Source organism: Vombatus ursinus, unplaced genomic scaffold (assembly GCF_900497805.2).
Source record: "Vombatus ursinus unplaced genomic scaffold, bare-nosed wombat genome assembly UNPS02014821.1, whole genome shotgun sequence".
In the NCBI taxonomy this organism is placed as follows: Eukaryota; Metazoa; Chordata; class Mammalia; order Diprotodontia; family Vombatidae; genus Vombatus; species Vombatus ursinus.
This window is the reverse complement of record NW_020954599.1, coordinates 33,616,808-33,639,263: the sequence shown is the minus strand read 5'-3', so window position 1 is coordinate 33,639,263 and position 22,456 is coordinate 33,616,808. Positions and strand designations below refer to the sequence as shown.

Below are 22,456 nucleotides of genomic sequence, written 5' to 3'. Positions count from 1 at the left end.
AGGGATGGTTATAAACGTCTGCATCCACAGGCGGCCTTTATTTATCTATAAACAAACTTGAGGATCTCATTCCCCCACCTTCAATATTTATAGGTGATCTGCTGGATTTATTTTCTGTAAAAATCCCTCAAAGGTTTTCCCTGTCAGATACACTAGTTGTTTTGTGCAAAAATCTCTAATTAGGCTGGCTGTCAGCCTGGGCTCTTCCGAGATTACCCCGCAGATGGAGAATGAAGGGAACCAAGCAGCCCGTGCAAAGACACAATATGTTAAAACAAGCATTTTGCTTGTACTTTAAGCTCTAATTGAAATTTAAATTCTGCAGTAGAAAAAAGACACAGTAAATCATCAAATCTATGGATCAGCCTCACAAAACCAGAGGGCATTCCATTTCAACTGACTGCGAGAACAAATTTGATCTTAATTACTAGGGAGCTCTTACAAGTTACGAAGGAAGTCACAGTTTAAAGAGGATCAGCCTCCTAACTTCTTGATAAATTGGTTTCTCTAGACTAACCTTTTGGATGCCAAAGAAATACATCACACGCATGGCAGTGAGGAAAATGTCAGTGTTCAAAGAGGGGTGAAGTAAATGGCTAAGTAATCACTAAAATGACATGTATGCATGCTTAACAATATGCTAAATCTGGGAAATAAAGATTAAATTTAGATATAAAATTCAAACAACCACTGCCACATACTGGCAGCATTTAAAAAATGTGCTTTCCCTGGATCTTACTGCAAAAATTTAAGCTTTCTTAGCATTTTCCCAGTTTGGGTTTCTTTCTTTTGAAGTACTTCTATAGAAATGAGAAAATCCTGCAGATTGATTCCTGGGTCCCACTTCATTCAAAGATGCCACTGTTCCCTATCTGGGACATGAGGATTGTCAATTTCGTGATGATAGGATAGAGTCAAAGGGATGGCGACATCCTTGATCGATGGCCAAGAGGCTGAGGTGAAGAGCCCCCATTTGTAGTAGATTACTTTCTACACAGCCATCAGAAATGAGCCCAATGGCCTAATGAGGTCTAGGGAACATTTATTTAAATGTACCCAAGCGGAACAAGAATCACTCCTGATCCTGGAAGAAGTTCCCTTTTTGCCCCTTTCCTTAGTTGGGTCTGGAAACTGCAAAATCATCTTGCACCCCTTGGGTGAAAAAACCCAAGGAAATGGGAGTGATTTTTCTTTTTACTTGTTACATGTGTTCTTATCTGTGCTTTATTGAATCTTTATTTTGGTGGCATGTGTTTTCATCAAATCTTTGCTATAACAGATTTTCCAGTAAGGATAAAGAAATCAGCATGAGAAAGGAATGCCTTCCTTTTTCACAAGGGAAGAGTATGCAATTGGTTTTGGTTCAGCAACCCTGCCTTTCATCAATATAAACACTTCAGTATTGCTGTTGTTTTAAACACAATCTCCTTTAACGCTGGACATCTGGACCTGATACCGATTTTGGGTGTTCTGAAAGGTATAGATGGGGAAGGAAGGAAAGCAAGAAGGGAAGGAAGAGAGGGAAAGTGTGAGAAGAAAGAAAGGGAACAGAGGAGGGAGTGAAGAAGAAAAGGCGAATGGAGAGAGAAGGAAGGGAGGGAAGGAAAGAAAAACGGAAAAGGAAGAAGGGATAAGAGGTAAGAAAGAAGGAAGAGAAGAAAGGAGGGAAAGAAAGAAGGAAGAGAAGAAAGGAGGGAAAGAAAGAAGGAAGGAGGGAGGGAAGGAAAGAAAAGAGAAGGGGAGGGAAGAAATAAGCATTTATTAAGTGCCAACTCTGTGCCAGGCACTGTGCTAAGTGCTTTACAAATATTATCTCATTTGATAAAAAAAAAGGAAAAGGACCCCCATGTACAAATGTGGTGGCAAAGAACTGAAATTGAGAGGATGTCCATCAACCAGGGAATGGCAAAACAAGTTGTTGTATATGACTATGACGGAATACTACTGTGCTGTAAGAAATGACAAGTAGGATGCTCTCAGAAAAACCTGGAAAGACTTTATGAACTGATACAAAATGAAATGAGCAGAAATCAGGAGAACATTGTATATAGTAACAATACTGTATGAATGACAGCTGTTCTCAGCAACACAATGATCCCAAGATAAGGACTTATGATGAAAAATGTTATCCATCTCCACAGAAAAAAACTAATGGAGTCTGAATGTAGATTGAGGCATACTTTTTCTTCACTTTATTTTTCTTGGTTTTTTAAAAAATCTGTTTTCTTTCATAACACGACTAACATGAAAATATGTTTTGCATGACTCCACTTTTATCAAATTGCTTGCCTTCTCAATGGGGGGAGGGGAGAAAGAGAAGGAGAGAATTTAGAACTCACAATGTAAAAACAAATGTTATTTTTACATGTAATTGGTGAAAAAATAAAACATTAAATTATAATAAAAAAATCTCATTTGATAAAGGGGAATGAGGTAGGGGAGAGGGAGACACCTTATTGGCAAATAGGGTCTCCTTAAAAAAAAATTCACAATGAGGTCTTCACACCATCTAATGCTAGTGATACTACAATATTTTTCTGTTCTTTCAGAGAAAAAAAGATAAAGTTGTTTAATTGGGCTAGGATAATCTTCATTTTCTTCATTAGAATTACAACTTGGCATACAGAAGAAAGCACTTCTGCTTTGGAATCACAAGACCTTGGTTCATATTCTATTCTTAAAACACCTGGCTTCCTTCAAAATTCAACTCAAGTGCCACCTTCTCAACGAGGTCTTTCCTCAACTGTACTGCCTCCTCCCCGCCAGATGCAAAATGGATGAAGCCTTTCTTGATATCCCAACTCCTAGACCCTTACCCCCAAGTTGTGTATGCTTGCTAGATAGGTATATGATAGACATGATAGACACTTTCTTAAAGAGTGGCAAAAGGCACTCATTGGTTGTGGAGAGCCATGAATGGCATCTGGATAAATGAAACTGACTATGGCTTAAAAGGCATGAAATGACTGGTTACAGACGCAGCAGACATTTCAGAATCAGCTGTCCGTGGATAGTGAGAACACTGACTGCTTACAGAGAAGGTCAAAGTAAATACCAACTTAAAACAAAGAGGAAATGACTCTCTCATGAGGACGATTAAAGCTACTCCAACCCAATCTGTTTAAACATACTATTTGTCCAGAAAAACGGACAAACATCGACTGATATTCCTGTCAAATGCCATTTCTTAGAGAAATTTATCTAATTCACAACCATCTAGGATAGTCTAGTAGGTCTGTGGACAAATTTCCAGGGGCCCGTGAACTTTAACGAGAAAAAAATAACATTTTTGTTTTTACTAATCTCTAACTGAAATTTTGCATTTTCTTCAATTATGGATATAGGAGGTCAATCATTATTATATGGAATCCATGGGCTCCCCCAGACTGCTAAAGGGGTCTATGACACACAAAAAAGGCTAAAACTCCTTGATTAAAAGAACTAAAAAATTGTCTCAATCACCAAATAATCTTGTTCACAGAATCACAGAAATTCAGAAGGGGCTTCAAAGATCATCTAGTCTAGGAGTCTTTATCCTTTTTCTGTGTTGTGGACCCTCTTTGGTAGTCTGGTGAGACCCCTTCTCTGAATATGGAAGATGGAAAGGAAGAGGAAAGCATTTATTAAGCACCTACTGTGTGCCAGGTATTGTGCTAAGCCCTTTATAAATATTATCTCATTTGATCATTTGTTCTTAAATGCAAAAAATAAAATGAGAATTAAAAAGAAAACCAATTGTATGTATGTATGTATGTGTGTGTGTAGAAGTTTATTGACCCCAGGTGAAGAACTCCCATTTAGTCCAACCCATATTTAAACTCGAATCCACTCCAAAACATTCCCTGTCACCTAGCCTTTCCTCAAATACCTCTACTGATGAGGAACGTACTACCAATGAGGAATGGAGAAAACTATGCCATTTCCCAGCTCATCAATGCTTTTCCATTAACCTCTAGGGTAAAACACAGATTCCTCAGTCCATAATTTTAAACCCTCTACCATCTTGTTCCAATTGATTTTTCTGGGCTTATTTCATTCTACTTTCCTTCATGAATGTTACCTTCTGTCCAAACTGGACTATCAGCAGTTCCCTTAAACCCAATGTTCCATCTCTCACCTTCACACATTTTGATAGGCCATTCCCTAATGCCCGGAATGCATTCCTTCCTCATCACCACCAACTGGAACCTTTGTCTTACAAGGCTCAGTGCAAGGGTCCACCTCATTCATAGAGCTTTCCTTGACCTCCCCCCTCCCCTCATTAGTTGTTAGTACATTCTCCTACAGCCTCTATTTATCTTGGTTGTGTACTTACTTGTGCTGATGGACCCCCTTCCCACCCCACCCCCCACCAACAGAATGTAAATTCTTGAAGGCAAGGATTGTTCGGTATGTCATTGTATCTGCTTTGACTACCTAATAGTGTTTACACATAGTAAGCGCTTAATGAACATCGATTGTTTGCCTGCCACCATTTTAATAATGATTATTTTCATTAGCAATGACAGGACCACCACATAGGGACTCCATCTGATGTATCATAAGGAAGCAGGATACTCAAAATGATCTCAGTCCAGAAGAATGGTTGGGTCTGAAAAAAGAAAAAACATCTAGAGGAAATCCATACCGGAAGCTATACCATTTTGAAGGATCTCAGGATGCACTGTCAAGCTATCCCAAAGAAGGAAAGATTCCATTAGAATGGAAAATTTTAACATTAGCAACTGAGAAAAAAATTTAAGTATAGCATTTTAAAGTTTACAAAGTAGTTTCTTCACAAAAATCCTGCAAAATATTACAATGAATATCCTCCAAGTGAAGCTCGGAAAGATTTATGGATTATCTTATGGTCACTAAATGACCTTAAGAACCTATGATCTCAGTAATCATATGTCACAATCTTGTATAATTTAAGGTAGGCAAAGAAGATGTCTTGTCTAAGAGTATTCAAGGTTGGATTTTGTTCTATAATCAAAAGAATTTTGAAAATCAAATAGTAGTAGACCCGGGGGAACCTATTCTCTTTTCTGTGACTATAAAGGTGTGGTCTCCAACAGATAACTGACTGCAGAAGCCAGCCCATTCACTTCTCACGTTTTCATCAACATCCTTAATGCTTGCATAGACTATTTCCATGAAGCTCTGTAGACAATATAGGCTCTCTAAGAGCGGCAGGATATGAACCCAGGTTTCTTTGATCCTGGGTCTAACATTAAGATAGCCAAATACTGGGAGGATGACCTCAAGTCCATTCCAGCTTTTGTCCTATGACCCCATGCCTTGTTCCCCCAGGGAACTAAAATTCCTTACAAATAACAAATACTAGAAAAAAATTACCTAATTTGTAGTATTGCACTCACCATTATTTAAAATTTTAACATATCTTTATGTGTATTATGATGAAATACTAAGTGTTTTTTAAAAGCCATTTAATACACTCTTACTCTTTTATAGCACATCAATGGCTAAAGAAAACTGCAGATTCTAACATTGCTACATAGAAAATGAATAATTAATAAGTGAGAGAAAGAGCTTTGACAATCAAGAAAGGCTGCGCAGATGTGGAAAAAATGACAGTCAACCAGTGTACCAAAACTCAACTAGGCAATAAAAAAAAAAAAAACAAACCCACAAAACATTAAAAAACTGCAGAGCCAGGCAGATGCCTGTATTTGTATTTTCCCTTCTACCCTTTCTACAAAAGAGATCTCGTAAGCACTGCTCACAAAGCATGTTGTCAACACATACAAAGGCTGCATCTTAACATACACAAAATCTGCTATTGTTGAGGTTGGGAAGGCATCGGCAGTTCAGGCGACTAGGGGACCATTAATGGGATACAAAGCTTTAGCTTCTGGGTGACTGCTACCCGTCTGCCTCAGGCTCACTGTGTTTGAAGAAGGCAGAGGGTCCCACTGGTGGAGTTACTCATAACCAACGGGAAATGAGCAGGTGGACAGGTGCCCTAACATCCAATCTCCTTTCTATTTGGTCACAATCACTACTTGACTGCCACTGGCATGCCAGAAGCCAAAGGGGGAATTAGGACTGAGGTCTTCTCACCATTCCAAAGAATTCCAAAGCAGGGTTCAGGCACAAGAATGAATAAACTGCCTCCAGGCAAGATCCTATCTGCTTGGTGAATAAATAATGACTTCAGTATCCCCATATTTCAACCCAGAATTTTTAAACTGTGACCTTTTTACTTCTAAAATGTACATATGAGACATTTCCATATTACATACAGTTTGGGTCTATACTCATCACTAATCTCTTCCTTTCCTGTTTCCCACTAACAAACACGTAAAAAAAAAAAATAAATACCCAATCAATTGGGAAATGGCTGAACAAGCTGTGGTATATGAATGTAATGGAATGCTATTGTGCTATAAGAAATAATGAACAGGCTGACTTCAGAAAAACCTGGAAAGACTTATATGGTCTGATGCTGAGTGAAGTGAGCAGAACCAAAAAAACGCTGTACACAATAACAGCCACACTGTGCGATGACTAATATTGATAAACTTAACCCTTCCTAGCAAAAGGATCTAAGACATCTCCAAAGGCCTCGTAATGGAAAATGCTATCCACATCCAAAGAAAGAACTATGGAGTTTGAATACAGATCAAAGCATGCTATTTGCTTTTTTTTTTTCTTCTGTTGAGTTCTGTTTTCCCTTTCTGGTGGTTCCTCCTGTTGGTTCTAATTCTTACTTACAACATTACTAATGTGAAAATGTTTAATAGGAATGTATATGTATAGCCTATATCAGATTGTGCACCATCTTGGGGAGGGTGGTGGGGAGGAAGAGGGAGAAAAATTTTAAACTCAAAAGCATATGGAAGTGATTGTTGATAAATCTAAATAAATTAATTTTTAAAAAAACCAAATTAATACAAAATCTTTACTCAATTTTAACCTTTTTTCTTTTCGCTTATCACAATTAGAGTTGAAGTGAAGGCTACTTTATGCCCTTCTAATTCTCATCTTTTTGCTCTAAACTGGACCTTTAGCAAGCAAATCCCTCTAAACAGAAAATTGTCATAGTTTAAAAAGATTGGGTATGCTCTGTGGAGGGCCTTCCCATGCCTGCCCTCAGTGAGTTCGAGTCATATGGCAATGACTGGCAGGTAGGAGATGCACGTTGATTTTTTTTTTTAAATTAGGATCAAAATAACTATATCCCAGTTATCTAAAAGACCTTGCAGAGGTATGACTGCTGAACTCTCCCAGAGAAAGCCAGATTGGCACAGTGGGAAGAACACTGGACATGGGGTCAGAGGGTCTCAGTCTGACACCCTCTACCATATACTACATATGTGATCTTGGGCAACTCTAGGCCTGTTTCCTCATCTGTAAAATGAAATAACAAATGTAAAGTGTTTTGTAAACCTTAAAGCACCATACGAAAGTGAGCTAATGCTAGCTATCACTGGCTCTTACTTAAGCCATAACAGTTTTAAACTGCACTAAGACATTTGGGACAGTCTGTATTGTTTTTACTGTTATTAGTATTAGCACTCAGATGAAGGAATTATACTAGATAGCCTCTGAGGACCCCTTCCAGCTGCAGAATCCTATGATGCTATGACCTTTGAGGTGGCATAGTGGATATATGGTTAGACTTGGAGTTAGGAAAACCTGAGTTCCAATTCTGACTCGGATACTTACTAGCTGTGTGACCTTGGGCAAGTCACACCCTAAGTCTCAGTTTACCACACATAAAATGAAGATAATAATAATGCCTACCTCATGTGGTTGTTGTTAGGATCAAGTAAGTCAACATACATGAAGTACTTAGCAAACCTGAAAATCACACACACACACACACACACACACACACACACACACATTGCTGTTGTTTAGTCATCTCAGTTGTGTCCAACTTCATGACCCCATTTGGGTTTTCTTGGCAAAGATACCACAGTGGTTTACCATTTCCTTCTCCAGCTCAGGAAACTGAGGCAAACAGGGGTAAGTGACTCGCCCAGGGTCACACAGCTTGTGTCTGAAGCCACACTTGAACTCAGGTCTTCCTGAATCTAGGCCAATGTTCTATTGACTGCATCAGCTAGCTATTATATGAATGCTAGCTAGTATCATTATTCATTATTATCATTATTTATTATTACAACTACTAGCCTGCAAATGGGAGAGATACCATAGAACTGGAGATAGCGAAGCACTGCAAGATTTAAAAAAAAAGAAAAAAAGGAAGACAGTGAGGTCTTCAAACAAAAGGCCAGTGAGCTTGATGACAATTTCTGGCACAATTCCAGAATGCTTTGTTAAAGTGGTAGTTTGTGAGAACTCAGGAAGGGAAGCCAGGATCATTCTAAGTCAGCATGGGTTCATTAAGGACAAGTTGATACCAGACTAATCACATTTCCTCGGTGGATGGGTTACGAGGCTGGCAGATCAAAGGACTGTTGTACACTCTCTATGATATACCTGGATATCGACAAAGTTTCTCATGCTTCCCTGTGGATGAGACAGGTAGGTGAGGTAGGTGGATTTGGAGCTGACTGAATGACCAGATGGGAAGAATGGTGATTAAATGGATCAATGTCACCTTAGAGGGAAGCCTCTGGTGGAGTGGGACCCCCCAGAGATCTATTCTTGGTCCTTTGGCCTTAAACATTTTTGCTAATGACTTAGAGAAAGGTATAGATGACATGGTTAGCTAAAGTTAGAAATGAAAGCTAGCTCGGAGGGATAGAGAACCCACTGAGTGACAGAATTGGGATTCGTAAAGATCTTAAAAGGCTAGAACTGTGGACCAAATGTAATAAGATGAAATCTAATAGGGATAAATGTTAAAAAAAAAATCCTTGAACTTGGGTTCAAAAAATCAACCCCACAGTATGGGAGAGATGTGACTAGACAACAGTCCTTGTACAAAGGACCTCAGAAGGTTAGTGAACTGAAGATGTCTGATGATGACAACCAAAAAAGTGAATGTAATTTTAGGCCACAATAACAAAAGTACAGTCATACAGGGCAAGAGCAGTAATTTTCCTTAAGTGCAGAGCCGGCCATGTGACTTCTCTACTCCATCAACTCCAGGGGGCTACTGCCTCTAAGATAAGAGATAAACTTCTCTGTTCAACTTTTTAAGCCTTTCCCTACCTGTCTTTTTAAACTCACTGGACATGACTCTCCCTCCCACACTGTCATCCAGCTAAACTGGCTTCCAACACTATACTACTCTCCCATCTCTGTGCCTGTGCAATGGTCATCCCTCGTGCCTGGAATGTATTCCTTCCTCAATTCCGCCTCACAAAGGCCCTATCTTCCTTTAAGATTATTGTTATTATGCATAACCTATATAAAATTGCTCACCTTCTCAATGAGGGAAGAGGGGAGGGAAGAGGGGAGAGAATTTGGAACTCAGAATTTTAAAAATGAATGTTAAAAATTGTTTTACGTGTAATTGAGGAAAAATAAAATACTAAATAATTAAAAAAAAATCAAGACACAAAAAAAGACTTATTGTTGGGTTGTTTTTCAGTCTTGTCTGACTCTGCGACCCCCATTTAGGGTTTTCTTGGCAAAGATATAGAAGTAGTTCACGATTTCCTTCTCCAGTTCATCTGACAGATGAGGAAACTGAGGCAAACAGCATTAAGTGACTTGCCCACACATCTAGTAAGTGTCTGAGACTGGATTTGAACTCATGAAGATGAGTTTTCCTGATTCTAATCTCAGTGCTCTATTCACTTCACCACCTAGCTGCCCTTCCTTTAAAATATATTTTGCATGTCTTCACCCATATACTTGATACTATATTGCTTGCCTTTATAATGGGATGGCAGGGGCTGGAGGGAAGAAGAGAATTTGGAACTCAAAATTCAAAAATAAAAAAAGAATGGTAAAAATAAATTTAAATTTAAAAAGAGGCAGCTCATGTATCTCCTCCCTAATGCCCCTCCACACATGCTACTAGTACCCTCTCTCCAAAACTACCTTGTATTTAACTACTTTCTATATATTTATTTTCTATTGTTTTTATTATTTTTCTATTTATTTCTTATTTTATCTTTTCTATTCACTTTATGTTGAACAAACTTAAGACACACAGGACGAAAGAAACTGTATTTACATTCATTCTCCTCCCTGTTTGATTTTTTTTTTTTTTTATTAAAGGTGCCATCCCTTGACTCACTTCTTAAAGAGGCCTATTCATTGAATGGGTGTTGCCTCATTCAAAGTGAGAACCTGAAAAGACCTTAGCTTAAAAGGGCCGTCTCCCACTGCATCCTGGGTCATCTCAGGTCATCCTGGATCATCCTGATGAATATCTGGCCACTGGACCCAGATGGCTCTGGAGAAGAAAGTGAGGCTGGTGACCTTGCACAGCCCTCCCTCACTCAAATCAAAGTCAACTGCAAGTCATGTCATCATCTCCCTGATTTCATGGTCCTCTTCAAGAACAAAGGACAAACACAACAACTTAAGACACATACTTGTTTTCTCTCCCACTAAAATGTTAAGTTCCGGGTAGCCAGGTGGTACAGTGGATAGAGCACTGGCCCTGAAGTCAGGAGGACCTGAGTTCAAATTCAGTCTCAGACCAAACACTTGACACTTACTAGCTGTGTGACCCTGGGCAAGTCACTTAACCCCAACTGCCTCAAAACAAAACGAAACAAAACAAAACCAAAAAAAGAATGTTAAGTTCCTTGAGACTACAGATTGCTTCAGTCTTTGTATTCAGTCTTTGGAACTTGTATTCCCAAACATAGTGTCTGCACATAGTAGATACTTAATAAATCCTTACTAGTTGATTGACAGACCCACTGTGCCCTGCCCTAGTTGGACCATGGTTGGAGTATTCTTAGAGCCACATTTTAGAAGGGCATTGACAAGCTAGAAAATATCAAAAGAAGAGGGACTGATGAGAGGAAGGAGACTTAAAGTCATGCCATCAGAGGGATGGTTGGAAGAAGCAGGGATGTTTAAACTGAAGAGAAGACTATAAGGACGGGATAATTAATTTCATATATCTTGGAGTCTGTCAAATGGAAGGATTACATTTGTTCTCCATGGCCCCAGAGGGTGGAATTAGGAGCAATGAATGGAAGGAACTGAAGAAGCAGATGGCTACAATGGAAAACATGGTAGGTTTGGAATCAGCTGTTGTTTTTGTTGTTCATTTGTATCTGACTCTTCATGACCCCATCTGGAGTTTTCTTGGCAAAGATACTGGAGTGGTTCGCCATTTGCTTCTCCAGTTCATTTGACAGATGAAGGACTAAGGCAAAGAGGGTTAAGTGACTTGCTCAGGGTCACACAGCTAGTAAGTGTCTGAGGCCAGATTTGAACTCAGGTCTTTCTGAGCCGGTGCTGTATCCACTGTGCCACCTCAAATCCCAGGTGAGCCACTCAACACCTGAGTGACCTCAGGCAAGTCACTTAACTTTTCTGTGTAGCAGGCTCATTTGTAAAATGGGGGAGGGGGTTGTATACAATGGTCTCTAAGGCCCCTTCTCATTCTGTATCTGTGAACCTATAAACTTGTAAAGAGCTTTCAATGGCTCTCTGTTACCTACTAAATAAGGTTCAAATTCTAACCTGGCATTCAAGGCCTTCTACCATCTGACAGCTACTTACTCATCTCATACTGCCCATCTACATCCTACCCAACTTTCTCTGTAAAAAGGAAGGTGACTGGTTCAATCTTGGAGAGGCCAGGAGGCAGAAGAGTCACACCTAGATAGCTGCAGTGTGGTTTACCATTATGGAATAGCATCTGTATATGACACACAACAGCAATCCACCTTCTCCTTCATCCCTGTCTGTTTTTATCTCTACAGCTGAGATGGCATCATCTGGCTGTTAAGGCTCCCCCTCGAAGAGCACTGCCCTGGCCAGGAGGCCACCTTTGCTCAGCATTCCCAATGATACTGAAGTAGACCAAGGAGTCACAGAGAACATTCTTCCATCACTTCTGAACATCTCTGTGGCTCTGGTTCTCTTCAGGCAAACTTTAGCAGCAGCCCTGGCTCTGTCTCTACAGCATCAGTGAGTCAATGAAATTTACCAAGTGTCCACTTGTATACAGCTGCCCTCCTGTCCCTCCATCTGCTGGACCTCTGCGGCATTTGAGGGGTAGGCAGGGTCAACAGATTCAAGTATTTTAATAGGATTTTCCTTCCCTAGCTGTTGATAGCTAAAAAAGGAGAGAGATTTCTGGCCAGCTCTCTGATTTAGTAACAGATCGGAGGTGAAACACATCTGTCACAGAGATCAGGTCATGTTCCCTACCGTAAGGGTATTTGGTGTCCAGTTTACTCTCGGCCGCCCTGTTCCAAGGAAGCAAGTCATCACTGCACCCATTGGGCATACCGTTGTACCCAATTCCAACAATTTTGTTTTCTGCATTGACGATGCAAGCCCCAACCTAAGTAGGGAAAAAAAAAGCCCAAATGATTTCAATTCAACTTGAGATCCAGACTTAGAATCAGGAAGATTTGTGTTCAAATCCTACCTCTGACATTTACTCATGTGTGACCTGAGGCAATCACTTAAGTTTTTCAAGTCTCAGTTTCCTCATCCATAAAATGGGAATATCTATAGGAGCTACCTCAAAGAGGAGTTATGAGTTTCAAATATCATACGTAGAATACAGTTTGCAAATGTCCAAGGACAACATTAGTGTTAGCTACTATGATTATTATTACTACTTCATACAGGTGCTATGAGAAACAAACCTAGCCAGTTACCAGCCTAACAAGGGCTCTTAAAAAATATTAGCACTGAATTAACAACAGTAACTAATAAATTTTTTTAAAAAATAACACAATAATTAACATTATAACATTATATAGTATTATATAATATATATTATATAATGTATAATAGTAAATATAACACTATATCTAACATATTATATAATGTATAATAGTATATATAACCTATTATATAACATATACATAACATTATAACAATATAATTAACATCATAACATTATATAGTATTATATAATATATATTCTAAATAACATTGCATAATGTATAATAGTATATATAACATATTATATAGAACAATATAATAAACATTATAACATTAAATAGTATTATATAATATATTATATATAGCATTATATAATAATGTATAATAGTATACATAACATTATATATTATTATATAACATATTATATATAACATCATAACAATATAATAATTAACAGGTCTATATAGCCCTTACTATGTGCCAGGCACAATACTAAGTACTTCACCATTATCTCATCTGATCCTCCCAACAACCCTAGGAGGTAGGTATAATTATTACCCCTATTTTAAAGATGAGGAAACTGAGGATGAGGTTAAGTGACTTGCCAAGGTCACACAACTACTAAGTGTCTGAGACTGGGTTTGAACTTAGGTCTTCCTGACTCCAGACACAGCGACAAAGATAAGTCACAGCGGTAGATACTGAAGGAATTCAGAGATGAGTAAGGCATGGTTTCTACCCTCAAGGAGTTTACGATCCAGTAGGAGGATAGTGAGACAGCTAATAATGATAGATATTGTGGTATAGTGGGTATAGACCCGGCCTCAGAGTTGAGGAAACTTGGGTCCCAGTCCCTCCTTGGGTGTATGTACATAGTACATAAGAAACAGAAAGTACTGTGATAGTCCACAAGAGAGATCACTTGATTTATCATTACTATTATAAGCAGAAAAATTTAATGAAACCAGAAATACAATTAACTCCAACGCCACTGAAGTGGAAGACATTGTGGGGTGCCCTATCTTGTTAGAATGAGATTGTTATATTCTCTGTATCTGTATCTATATCTCCAGTCCCTAGCACAGTGCCTCACACATAGCAGGTGCTTAATAAATGCTTGACTGATTGATTGATTACCCATTCCTCAATCTTGCCCCCACAATCCACCAGTCTTTCAACAAATTCCTGCTGCAATGAAGCACTTAACTGAAGAACCACACAATGTACTCGGCAGTGAACTATAAGAAAGAAATAAAACTGCGAACACGGAGACGGCAGATTTATCCTAAATCTTAAAATTAATGGCTAGTCTCCTAAGTTTTCCCTTTTCGGCCATTAATGCATTTATGTGCATCTGTGTGAGTGTGAGTGAAGTACACTCTTCGAAATGGTCCTACCTGGGAATTTGGATCCTTGCTTCTCTGGGCAGACAAAAAGGCCACAGCCATGAAGTACTCGGGCCATTCCAAATAGTCGTCCCGTTTTTTACTAGTTGTTTCACTGTGGCTTGAGCTGCAGGGACGACAAAAGCAATACAATAATGATGATGAAGAAGAAGAAATGTTAAAGCCCAGCATTCGAGAAAAACAAACAGGTCATTTTGGCCAACAGCCCCCAGCGAGGTGGCGCCATAGCGCATAGAGCACCAGGCCCGGAATAGGGAAGATTGATGTTCCTGAGTTCAAATCTGGTGTCAGACACTTACTAGCTGTGTGACCCTGGGCAAGTCACTTAACCCTGTTTGCCTCAGTTTCCTCATCTGTAAATGGAGCTGGAGAAGGAAATGGCAAACCACTCCAGTATCTCTGCCAAAAAAAACCCCAAATGGGGTCACAGAAAATTGGACAGGACTGAAATGACTAATAACCACAACCCATATAACACTTCTCTAGAAGTTAAACAATTTACAACAGCCAGAGATGATGCAGGGATCTGTACATCTAGCTATATGACCCTGGGCAACAACGTGCCTCGATTTCCTCCCTTGTAAGTTTAATAAAATCTGCTCTATAGCTAGGTGGTATCGTGGACAGAACATTAGGGCTGGAGTTGGGAAGACTCTAGTTTAAATACAGCCTCAAACACTAACTAGCCGTGTAATCCTGGGCGAGTCTGTTTGACTCAGTTTCCTCACCTGGAAAATGGGAACCAAACAAGATAATAATTGTAAAGCACTTTAGCACAGTGCCTGGCATGTAGTAAGTGCTATGTAAATATTAGTTAATATTATTATAACACTTTTGCAAGGCACTTTGAAGAATATAAATACCAACAACAAAGTTAAAATATTCCTTCACAGCACAGTGCCTGACACCACAGTAAAGGTTTAATAAATGTTTGTTGACTGACAGTGGTATGAACTATAAATTTCCCTCATGAAAGGGAGCCAAGAACTCCAACTCCTGGAAAGGTCATCGAGGAAAAGAGGCAAGGCCTCAGTAGAACACCCTGGAACCTGTCTGTGCTCAAGCACCAGGCTTGGCAGAGAAGTCATGCGGAAACCACAGAGATGCAGTCTAGGAGGGGGAGGGCCTTCCAAAAGCTTTGCTGGAGCGCCCAGTCTGCAAGACCTAGGTTCCAATCTCACTTCTAACATTTATTCACCTTGGTGAACTCACTTAAGGTCCGAGTCTCAGTTTTTCTCAGCTGTAACACGCAGGTAACTGCTGCTGCACCTACTTCACAGGACTATTTTTGAGGTTGAAATGAGATAATCTATGTAAAGCACTTTGCAAACATCCAAGTGCTATATAAATCTCAGTTACTATTATTACTACTTCATGAAGGTGTGGTGAAAAAGAAAACTAACAGTACCCAGCCAAGCAAGGGCACTTAAAAATATTAGCCTGGAAAAGCTGAAACTCTTCCTGCAAAGAGGCCAAGGTACATTTTCCAACAGAATGGAAGCTGGGAATCGTTTTCTTTCTGTCTCTGTACACCAGCACATAGCACACAGAAGACATTTAATAATTGCTTGTTTCTGGAACTGATTTTCCAAGTACTAAAAGAGGAGTGCCGTCCACCATCAATCCTCTCCCCAGTGACCCTCATCTAAGCTGGCTTGTAATACTGAAAATAAACTGACTTGAATTGGGGCAGAAAGGTAGGGGAAGAGTTATTCTGAATTCAGATCAGAGACACCCAAAGGGCTAATTTTTTTTTCTTTTTATACTTTGACAGGGAATATACCAACATTATGTATTGTTTCCCTAGGAGAAAGCTTCTTTTGGTATAATCGTGGAATAATAAGACAGTGCACTGTACTTAGAATAAGGATCTGTGTTCAAATCCTGTTTTGGCCTTTTACTAATTTAGTTTGTCCCTAAACCTCGGTTTCCTCATCTGTAAAATGAAAATGGTAGCAACTACCTCCAGGGTTGAAGATCATACAGGAAAAGCACTTTACAAATTACGACACTGCTAAATAAATGCAAGCAATTATTTTTAAGCCGCTTTGCAAACCATGCTAGCTATTAGGCCATTATGATTATTATTGGTATGATTATTACGGGAGTTTGAGGCATCCGAACTATAAAGTTAGGTTTCAATTAATCAGGTCATTCCAGGATCCATTCACAGTCTACACCCCTTCTTCCCCATTTCCAGGGTATTTGGGTGGGTTTGGGGACAGGTAGTGTGGGCGGGCTGAACACACTCCAGTGCAAACGCCCCCAAAGCCCAGCACCTTTCCTCCACGCGGAGCCTTGAATGTGAACCTGACAATGACGGTAACACCCCAGAAGGGTCCGGACTCCCACCGCAGGGGGCCTCCCAGCTGCGCACCAGCCTAGGTGCCCAGAGCCTCGTGCGTGGGGACCCCGGGGCGCAGCGGCCGGGGCGGGGGAGGAGAAAGGGGTGAAGGAGGAGGGAGGACAGGACAGGGGGAAGGGCAGGCTAGGACGGGGGGGCGTGGAAAGAGGAGGTGGGGGAAGGAGTAAAGTGGAGGGAGAGCTGCAGGAGGAGGGGGGAGGGAGGAAAAAGGAGGTAGGGGGAAGAAGAGGAAGGAGAAGAGGGAAAAGAAAAGGAGGAGGAAGAAAGAGCAGAAGGAGGAGGAAGAAGGGAGGAAGAGGAGGAAGGGAAGGAGGCGAGCAGAGCGTACCCTCCAAGCCGGTCCCCGCTCATCCCGCCGCCGCCGCTGCCTCAGCCGCCTTCCCGCCTCCACGCGCCGCCGACAAAAGCGGGAAGAGGCGGAGCCGGAGGCGGGGCCGGCGCCCCCAACCCGGGTCCCTGCGCGCGCTCGCCCGCCCGCCCGCCCGCGGCTCCCGGGGCCGCCCAGCAGGGAGGCGAGCCCGGGCACGCCTCGCCGTCTCCCGCCATCTCCCCGAGCCGCCTCCCTGCGTCCTCCCCCACCCTAGCCCCGCCTCCATCTGCCCGCGCCACGCGGCCCCCTGGGCTCGCAAACTGGCGCGAAAGTCTGTCTAATACCCCGCAAGCTTCTCCCGCGCCAAGTTGCGGATGGAGATGGAGAGCCAGCGCGGCCCCCCACCCGGGAGAAGTGCGCGGCGCCCCTGCGCGCGCGGCCCCGAGGGCGCAGGTCAGCCGCCTGGCCGTGGGCCGGGCTCCCCCGGGCCGGGGACGCTGCACTGCCTCCTCCGGGCCGCCTCCCGCGCTCCGCTTCTGCCCTTTCTCGTTTCCAGCTCTAGGCTTTGGAGTGTTGGACTCTTTCCAGATTCCCAGAGGGCGGGTCGTTTGATGGACGAGAATGGCGTGGTGTTATTTTTCTAACAGGTTTTCTTTTGGATGAAACCGAGCGAGTTTTTGCACCCCACCCCCACCCCCCACCCCCCGACCTAAAAACCAGAAAGGATGCTAAGTGCGAATTAGATAAGAGTAATGAAGCTGCAGGCCTGAAGGAGAGTGGGGGAGTGGGGGATAACTACACGAAGTGGGCCCAGAAATCCGGAGGTCTGGGCTAGTGTTTGGTACCCAATGCTGTTAGCGTTCTGAAGGGCCCTTCGCGTGCGATATGGGAAATAATATTTGCTTCTTATGAAATTTTCGGAGATGTGGTTAGGGTCCCAACCAAATAGGTGCATGACCCTTGGAAGTTAATATTAACCTCTCCAAGCCTTTCTTCATCTGTAAAATAAAAGGGTTGCATTTTACTTTTTTTTTTAAACGCTAAGAAATAAGTCTGAGTAGGACGCTTAAAAGTTGGTTCACAAGCCAGGATGACCTTGAGTTTGTGACCTAAAGTATTTTAACTCTCTGGACCTCAGTTTCCTCTTCTGTAAAATGAGGTTGGGCTAGATGACCATGGAAGACCTTTCCAGGTCTAAATCTATTATCCTGGGGCCGCTAGGTGGCGCAGTGGGTAGACCACCGGCCCTGGAGTCAGGAGGATCCTAGTTCAAATTCTTTTTCAGACACTTGACACCTACTAGCAGTGTGACCCTGGGCAAGTCGCTTAACCCCATTGCCTAACCCCCACCCCAAAAAAAATCTATTATCCTGTGAAGCTTTATGACCCACACCCCTTGTCTCAAAACAACTAGTCCTCTAATAATTGCCCCCTTAAATCTGGTGTATTGGATTTATCTGTAGAGGGCTCACGTCCACTTTTACCCCTAAGCTCCATGTAGACAATGTCTTACCAAGGCTTATTATTCCCGAAGTACCTAGCACCATGCTTTGCACAGAGTAAGGGTTTAATAAATGTCTGCCAAGTCGAATTAAATTGAACATTGACATAGGCACAATAAAATGACAAAAGAATTCCTTTCCCTCTTGTGCTGGGTGGGTGCACTGTCAGCAATCAATAAGTAATAAATACTGTAATAATCACGAGTCCTGATCTGTGCATCGCGCCTGTGAGCTACTAGTCCAAACAAAAGCTTGTTAACTATATTAATTTAGTCCAACAGAAGAAGAATGATGGGAATGAGCAGTGGGCTGCTATCTCATTTCTCACAACAGCAGACACATCATTCTTTCTCTCCATGGTCCAGCCTATGGATTCAGTAATTAAATTATATACTGCTCTTGATAGATGCTGGGAAAGCAAAAGGAAAAATACTTCTTTAAATATAGATTTTATTCTTTATTCCCTTGATCAGGGGCGAGGAACCTGTGGCCTCAGGGCCACATGTGGCTCTCTAGGAAAATCCCTGAACTTTCCCAAATCTCTGGCTTTTGCCTGAACCTGTAATCCACTCAACTGGCCTTTCATTGTGGCTATGGCCCAATCTCCCAATTCTGTTCTGTTACCTCTGAATTGCCACTGGCCGCTTCCCACCGTTAATCCTAGCTAGACTCCATTCTCCCTTGGCCACGTGGTCCAGGCCCCGGAGCATTCTGTTACCTCACAGTCACCCCAGCTTACTGGCCACTCCCATCCAAATCACCCTTAGATCCCTCCCTCCAGTTACCCCAGACTACTTTAACACTCCTAGATCCCTCCCAAAGTCTTTCTGTATATAAGGTCCATCTGGCTTCCATTAAGGTGCTCAGATTCTTAGAATCTGGCCCCCTTGCATTAGCAATACAAATGCTTAGATTCCTTAAGTGTCTGTCCAATATGGGGTATCTTTAATAAACCTTGTCTTTGGCTGAAAGAAGGCTCCCGTCAAATTCATCCGGGCAGGACCCGCTTCTCTTGTTCTCGATATTTTGGGGTCCCAGCACCCCTAAACCTCAACACTTTGACCAAATCCAAACCTCACAAAACAAATCCCCTTAGTGTAAAACTTGGACTCAGGGGGCAGCTAGGTGGCACAGTGGATAGAGCACTGGCCCTGAAGTCAGGAGGACCTGAGTTCAAATCCGGCCTCAGACCAAACACTTGACACTAGCTGTATGACCCTGGGCAAGTCACTTAACCCTAATTGCCTAAAAATAACAAAATAAAAATAAATTAAAAAAAAAACTTGGACTCAGTCAAAAGGTCACACTTTAGGACCTAGACAGCCACATGTGGCCTCCAGGCCGTAGGTTCCCCACCTCTGCCCTTGATAAAACTCAGGCTCAAATGAACAGCATAGGGAAATTAGATTACCTCCCAAGTCAACTATGAGCTCCTTTAGACAAATGTCTACTTTTATATGTCATTGCAGCCATTGTGAAAAATGTTGAATTCTTAGCCTCCTTATTCATTCTCCAAACTTCCATTGAAGCCTTATCACTACAATCTCCAGGTCATCTTAGATTCATTCCTTTTCTCCCAACCATACCTGATACCCTGATACCCTGATAACATCACCAATTCCCAGAATTGCAACTAAGAACTCAGGCACCTGGGGCAGTTTCAGTCTAGTGGGGGTGGGGTTCATCCAACACAGAAGTTCTTAACCTTTTTTTGTGTGATGAACTCCTTTGACCATCCGGTGAAGCTTACCTAAGGCCTCTTTTTTCAGAATAATGTTTTTAAGTGCATAAAATACATAGGATTTCAAAGGAATACCAATGATATGAAATGCAGTGATCAAAAAGAAATTTAAGTTCATGGACTCCAGGTTGAGAAACCTGGTCTAAGAAATGACCACTCCAGCATGTGGCAGAGGTAGGCCAGAAAAGTGTCATAGGAGTTGAGAAGGTTAAGGAGGTTAGGATACTCAGAAAGGACAGGTTTGGGGATTAAGACGAAGGCTTTGAGCTAAGTGTTCATGCTGTTTGGGAGAATATAAAGAGACCTGAAGGTCACTAGATGAAGACAAGAAGGATCTGGATTAGGATGGGGTTCAGTTAAATGGCCAGACTCAGTTGGCTGAGAGATAGTGAAAGGAGCATCTGAAAGTGACATTGGGAAGCAGGGAGAGCACAAGCTATTTGTCTTCCTGGCCCCAGATGACAGAAAAAGCAGCTGACCTTGGAGAGGGTATCAATCGATCACGGATCTCAAAAACCATCCAATTGAAATCTTTCACCTCAGAGATGAGGAAATTGGGTATATTGACGTTAAGTGATTTTCTCAGGGTTGCAACTATTTGAGGTGGGATTTGAACGTATTCTTTTCAAAAAATTAATTAATTAGTTTTTAGTTTTTGACATTCAGTTTTATGAGATTTTGAGTTCTAAAATGTTTCCCCTCCCCTCTGCTCCCCCCTCCACAAGATGGCATGCAATCTGATACAGGCTATACATGCACAATCATATTAAACATATTCCCACATTGGTCATGTAAAAGGAGAATCAGAACAAAAGGGAAAAACCACAAGAAAGGGGAAAAAAGGAGAGAAAATAGTATGCTTCGATCTGCATTCAAACTCCGTAGTTCTTTTTCTGGATGTGGATAGCATTTTCCATTCTGAGACTTTTACAGTTGTCTTGGATTGTTGCGTTGCTGAGAAGAGCTAAGTCTATCAAAGTCAGTCATCGCACAGTGTGGCTGTTACTGTGTACAATATACTCCTGTGAACCCACCCTTTCTGATTCCATTCTACGGTATGCTGCCTCAAAGCATATGGTATCTTCAGGAAAAAAAAAAAAAGTTTTCATTAATCTCCAGAAGATAGAAAGAGTAAGAGAGGAAAATATCTAAGATGATAGATTTAGAACTGGAAGGGATTTTATTTTAAAGATGAGGAACCTAAGACCCTAGAAAACTGAAGTTATTCACTCAAGATCACATTATGGGTGACAGTACTGGGATTCAGATTCAGGTCCCCGATTCAAAAATCCATCTCACCACTGCCACACAAAAGACGAAGGCTTTAGAGAGCATAGTGAAAAGGGAGGGCCAACAAGGACAAACACCGAGGAGGGCTAAGGCTAAATTAACTTTTAGGGGGGAAGGTCAGCCAGGAGCAGGAGTCCCAGGACACCTGTAATAGTCTCAGGATACCTTGCTGGGGCTCTGTGTCCCAGTATGTCCATCCTAGTGTGAGGGAAGGGCCCTAGGAGACCAGCTATCAGCCAGAAACAACTAAGGGCTGATAGCCCAGGTATCTGGGCAAGAGCAAACTGGCCTTCTTATTCTCTCCTCTGATTACCATATACACAAACATATGTTGTTCAGTCATTTCTCAGTCGTGTCTAACTCTTCATGCCCTATTCAGGGTTTTCTTGGCAAAGACACTGGATTGGTTTGCCATTTCCTTCTCTAGTTCATTTTATAGATGAGGAAACTGAGGCACACAGGGTTAAATGACTTGCCCAGGGTCACCCAGTGAGTAAGTGTCTGAGGCCAGGTTTGAACTCAGGAAGATGAGTCTTCCTGATTCCAAGGCCTGGGACTCTAACCATTGCACCACCTACCTTTCAATAAAGTCAAACTTTCACTCCCAAAATAGTGTTACCATCCTCTTGTTGCAAATACATTCACTGCTCTGAGTATTCCCAAATCTCTCCAAGAGCAAACTTAAAAAAAAATCCCAATGTATCCCTTCCCTTTCCAAGACATTCATCCCCTAGAACAAAGAACAAAGAAGAGAAAAATTAAACAGGCCATCAAAACCAAACCAATACAGTGAAAAAGTCTAATGTCATAGGCAGTATTCCATACCCATAATCCTCTACTTCTGCAAAGAAGGAGAAGTCCAAGAGCAAATTTGCTTATATGTGACAATAAATGAAACCTTTCTGGGCAATACCCTGAGCAAATTTCAAAAGCCAGTTGTATTCAGGGAACAGTAATGAGGCTGGCCTGGCTAGAGTGGAATGTACATGAGGAGGGCAGAGCCTGGCACATAGCAGGCAATTAACAAATACTTGTTGACTGACTGAGGGGTTTTGTGGTAGATAGAGGTTGCTTAAATGTAAAATAATTTACCAATAAGCTTGGTTC

General features: G+C 41.6%; 1 protein-coding gene across 1 annotated transcript in view; it reads right to left on the bottom strand.

Annotated features, from left to right (window-relative positions):
- DCTD (dCMP deaminase) overlaps positions 1-16,901 on the bottom strand; it is a 44,278-nt gene extending 27,377 nt beyond the window's left edge. Inside the window, exons 1-3 of the mRNA XM_027837473.1 lie at positions 16,835-16,901; positions 14,133-14,247; positions 12,268-12,403 (exon numbers count right to left, since the gene is read on the bottom strand). Coding sequence (XP_027693274.1) covers positions 12,268-12,403; positions 14,133-14,247; positions 16,835-16,857 — 274 coding nt within the window. The 5' untranslated portion in view covers positions 16,858-16,901. The remainder of the gene's footprint in view (positions 1-12,267; positions 12,404-14,132; positions 14,248-16,834) is intronic.
- Between the last annotated feature and the right edge of the window lie 5,555 nt (positions 16,902-22,456).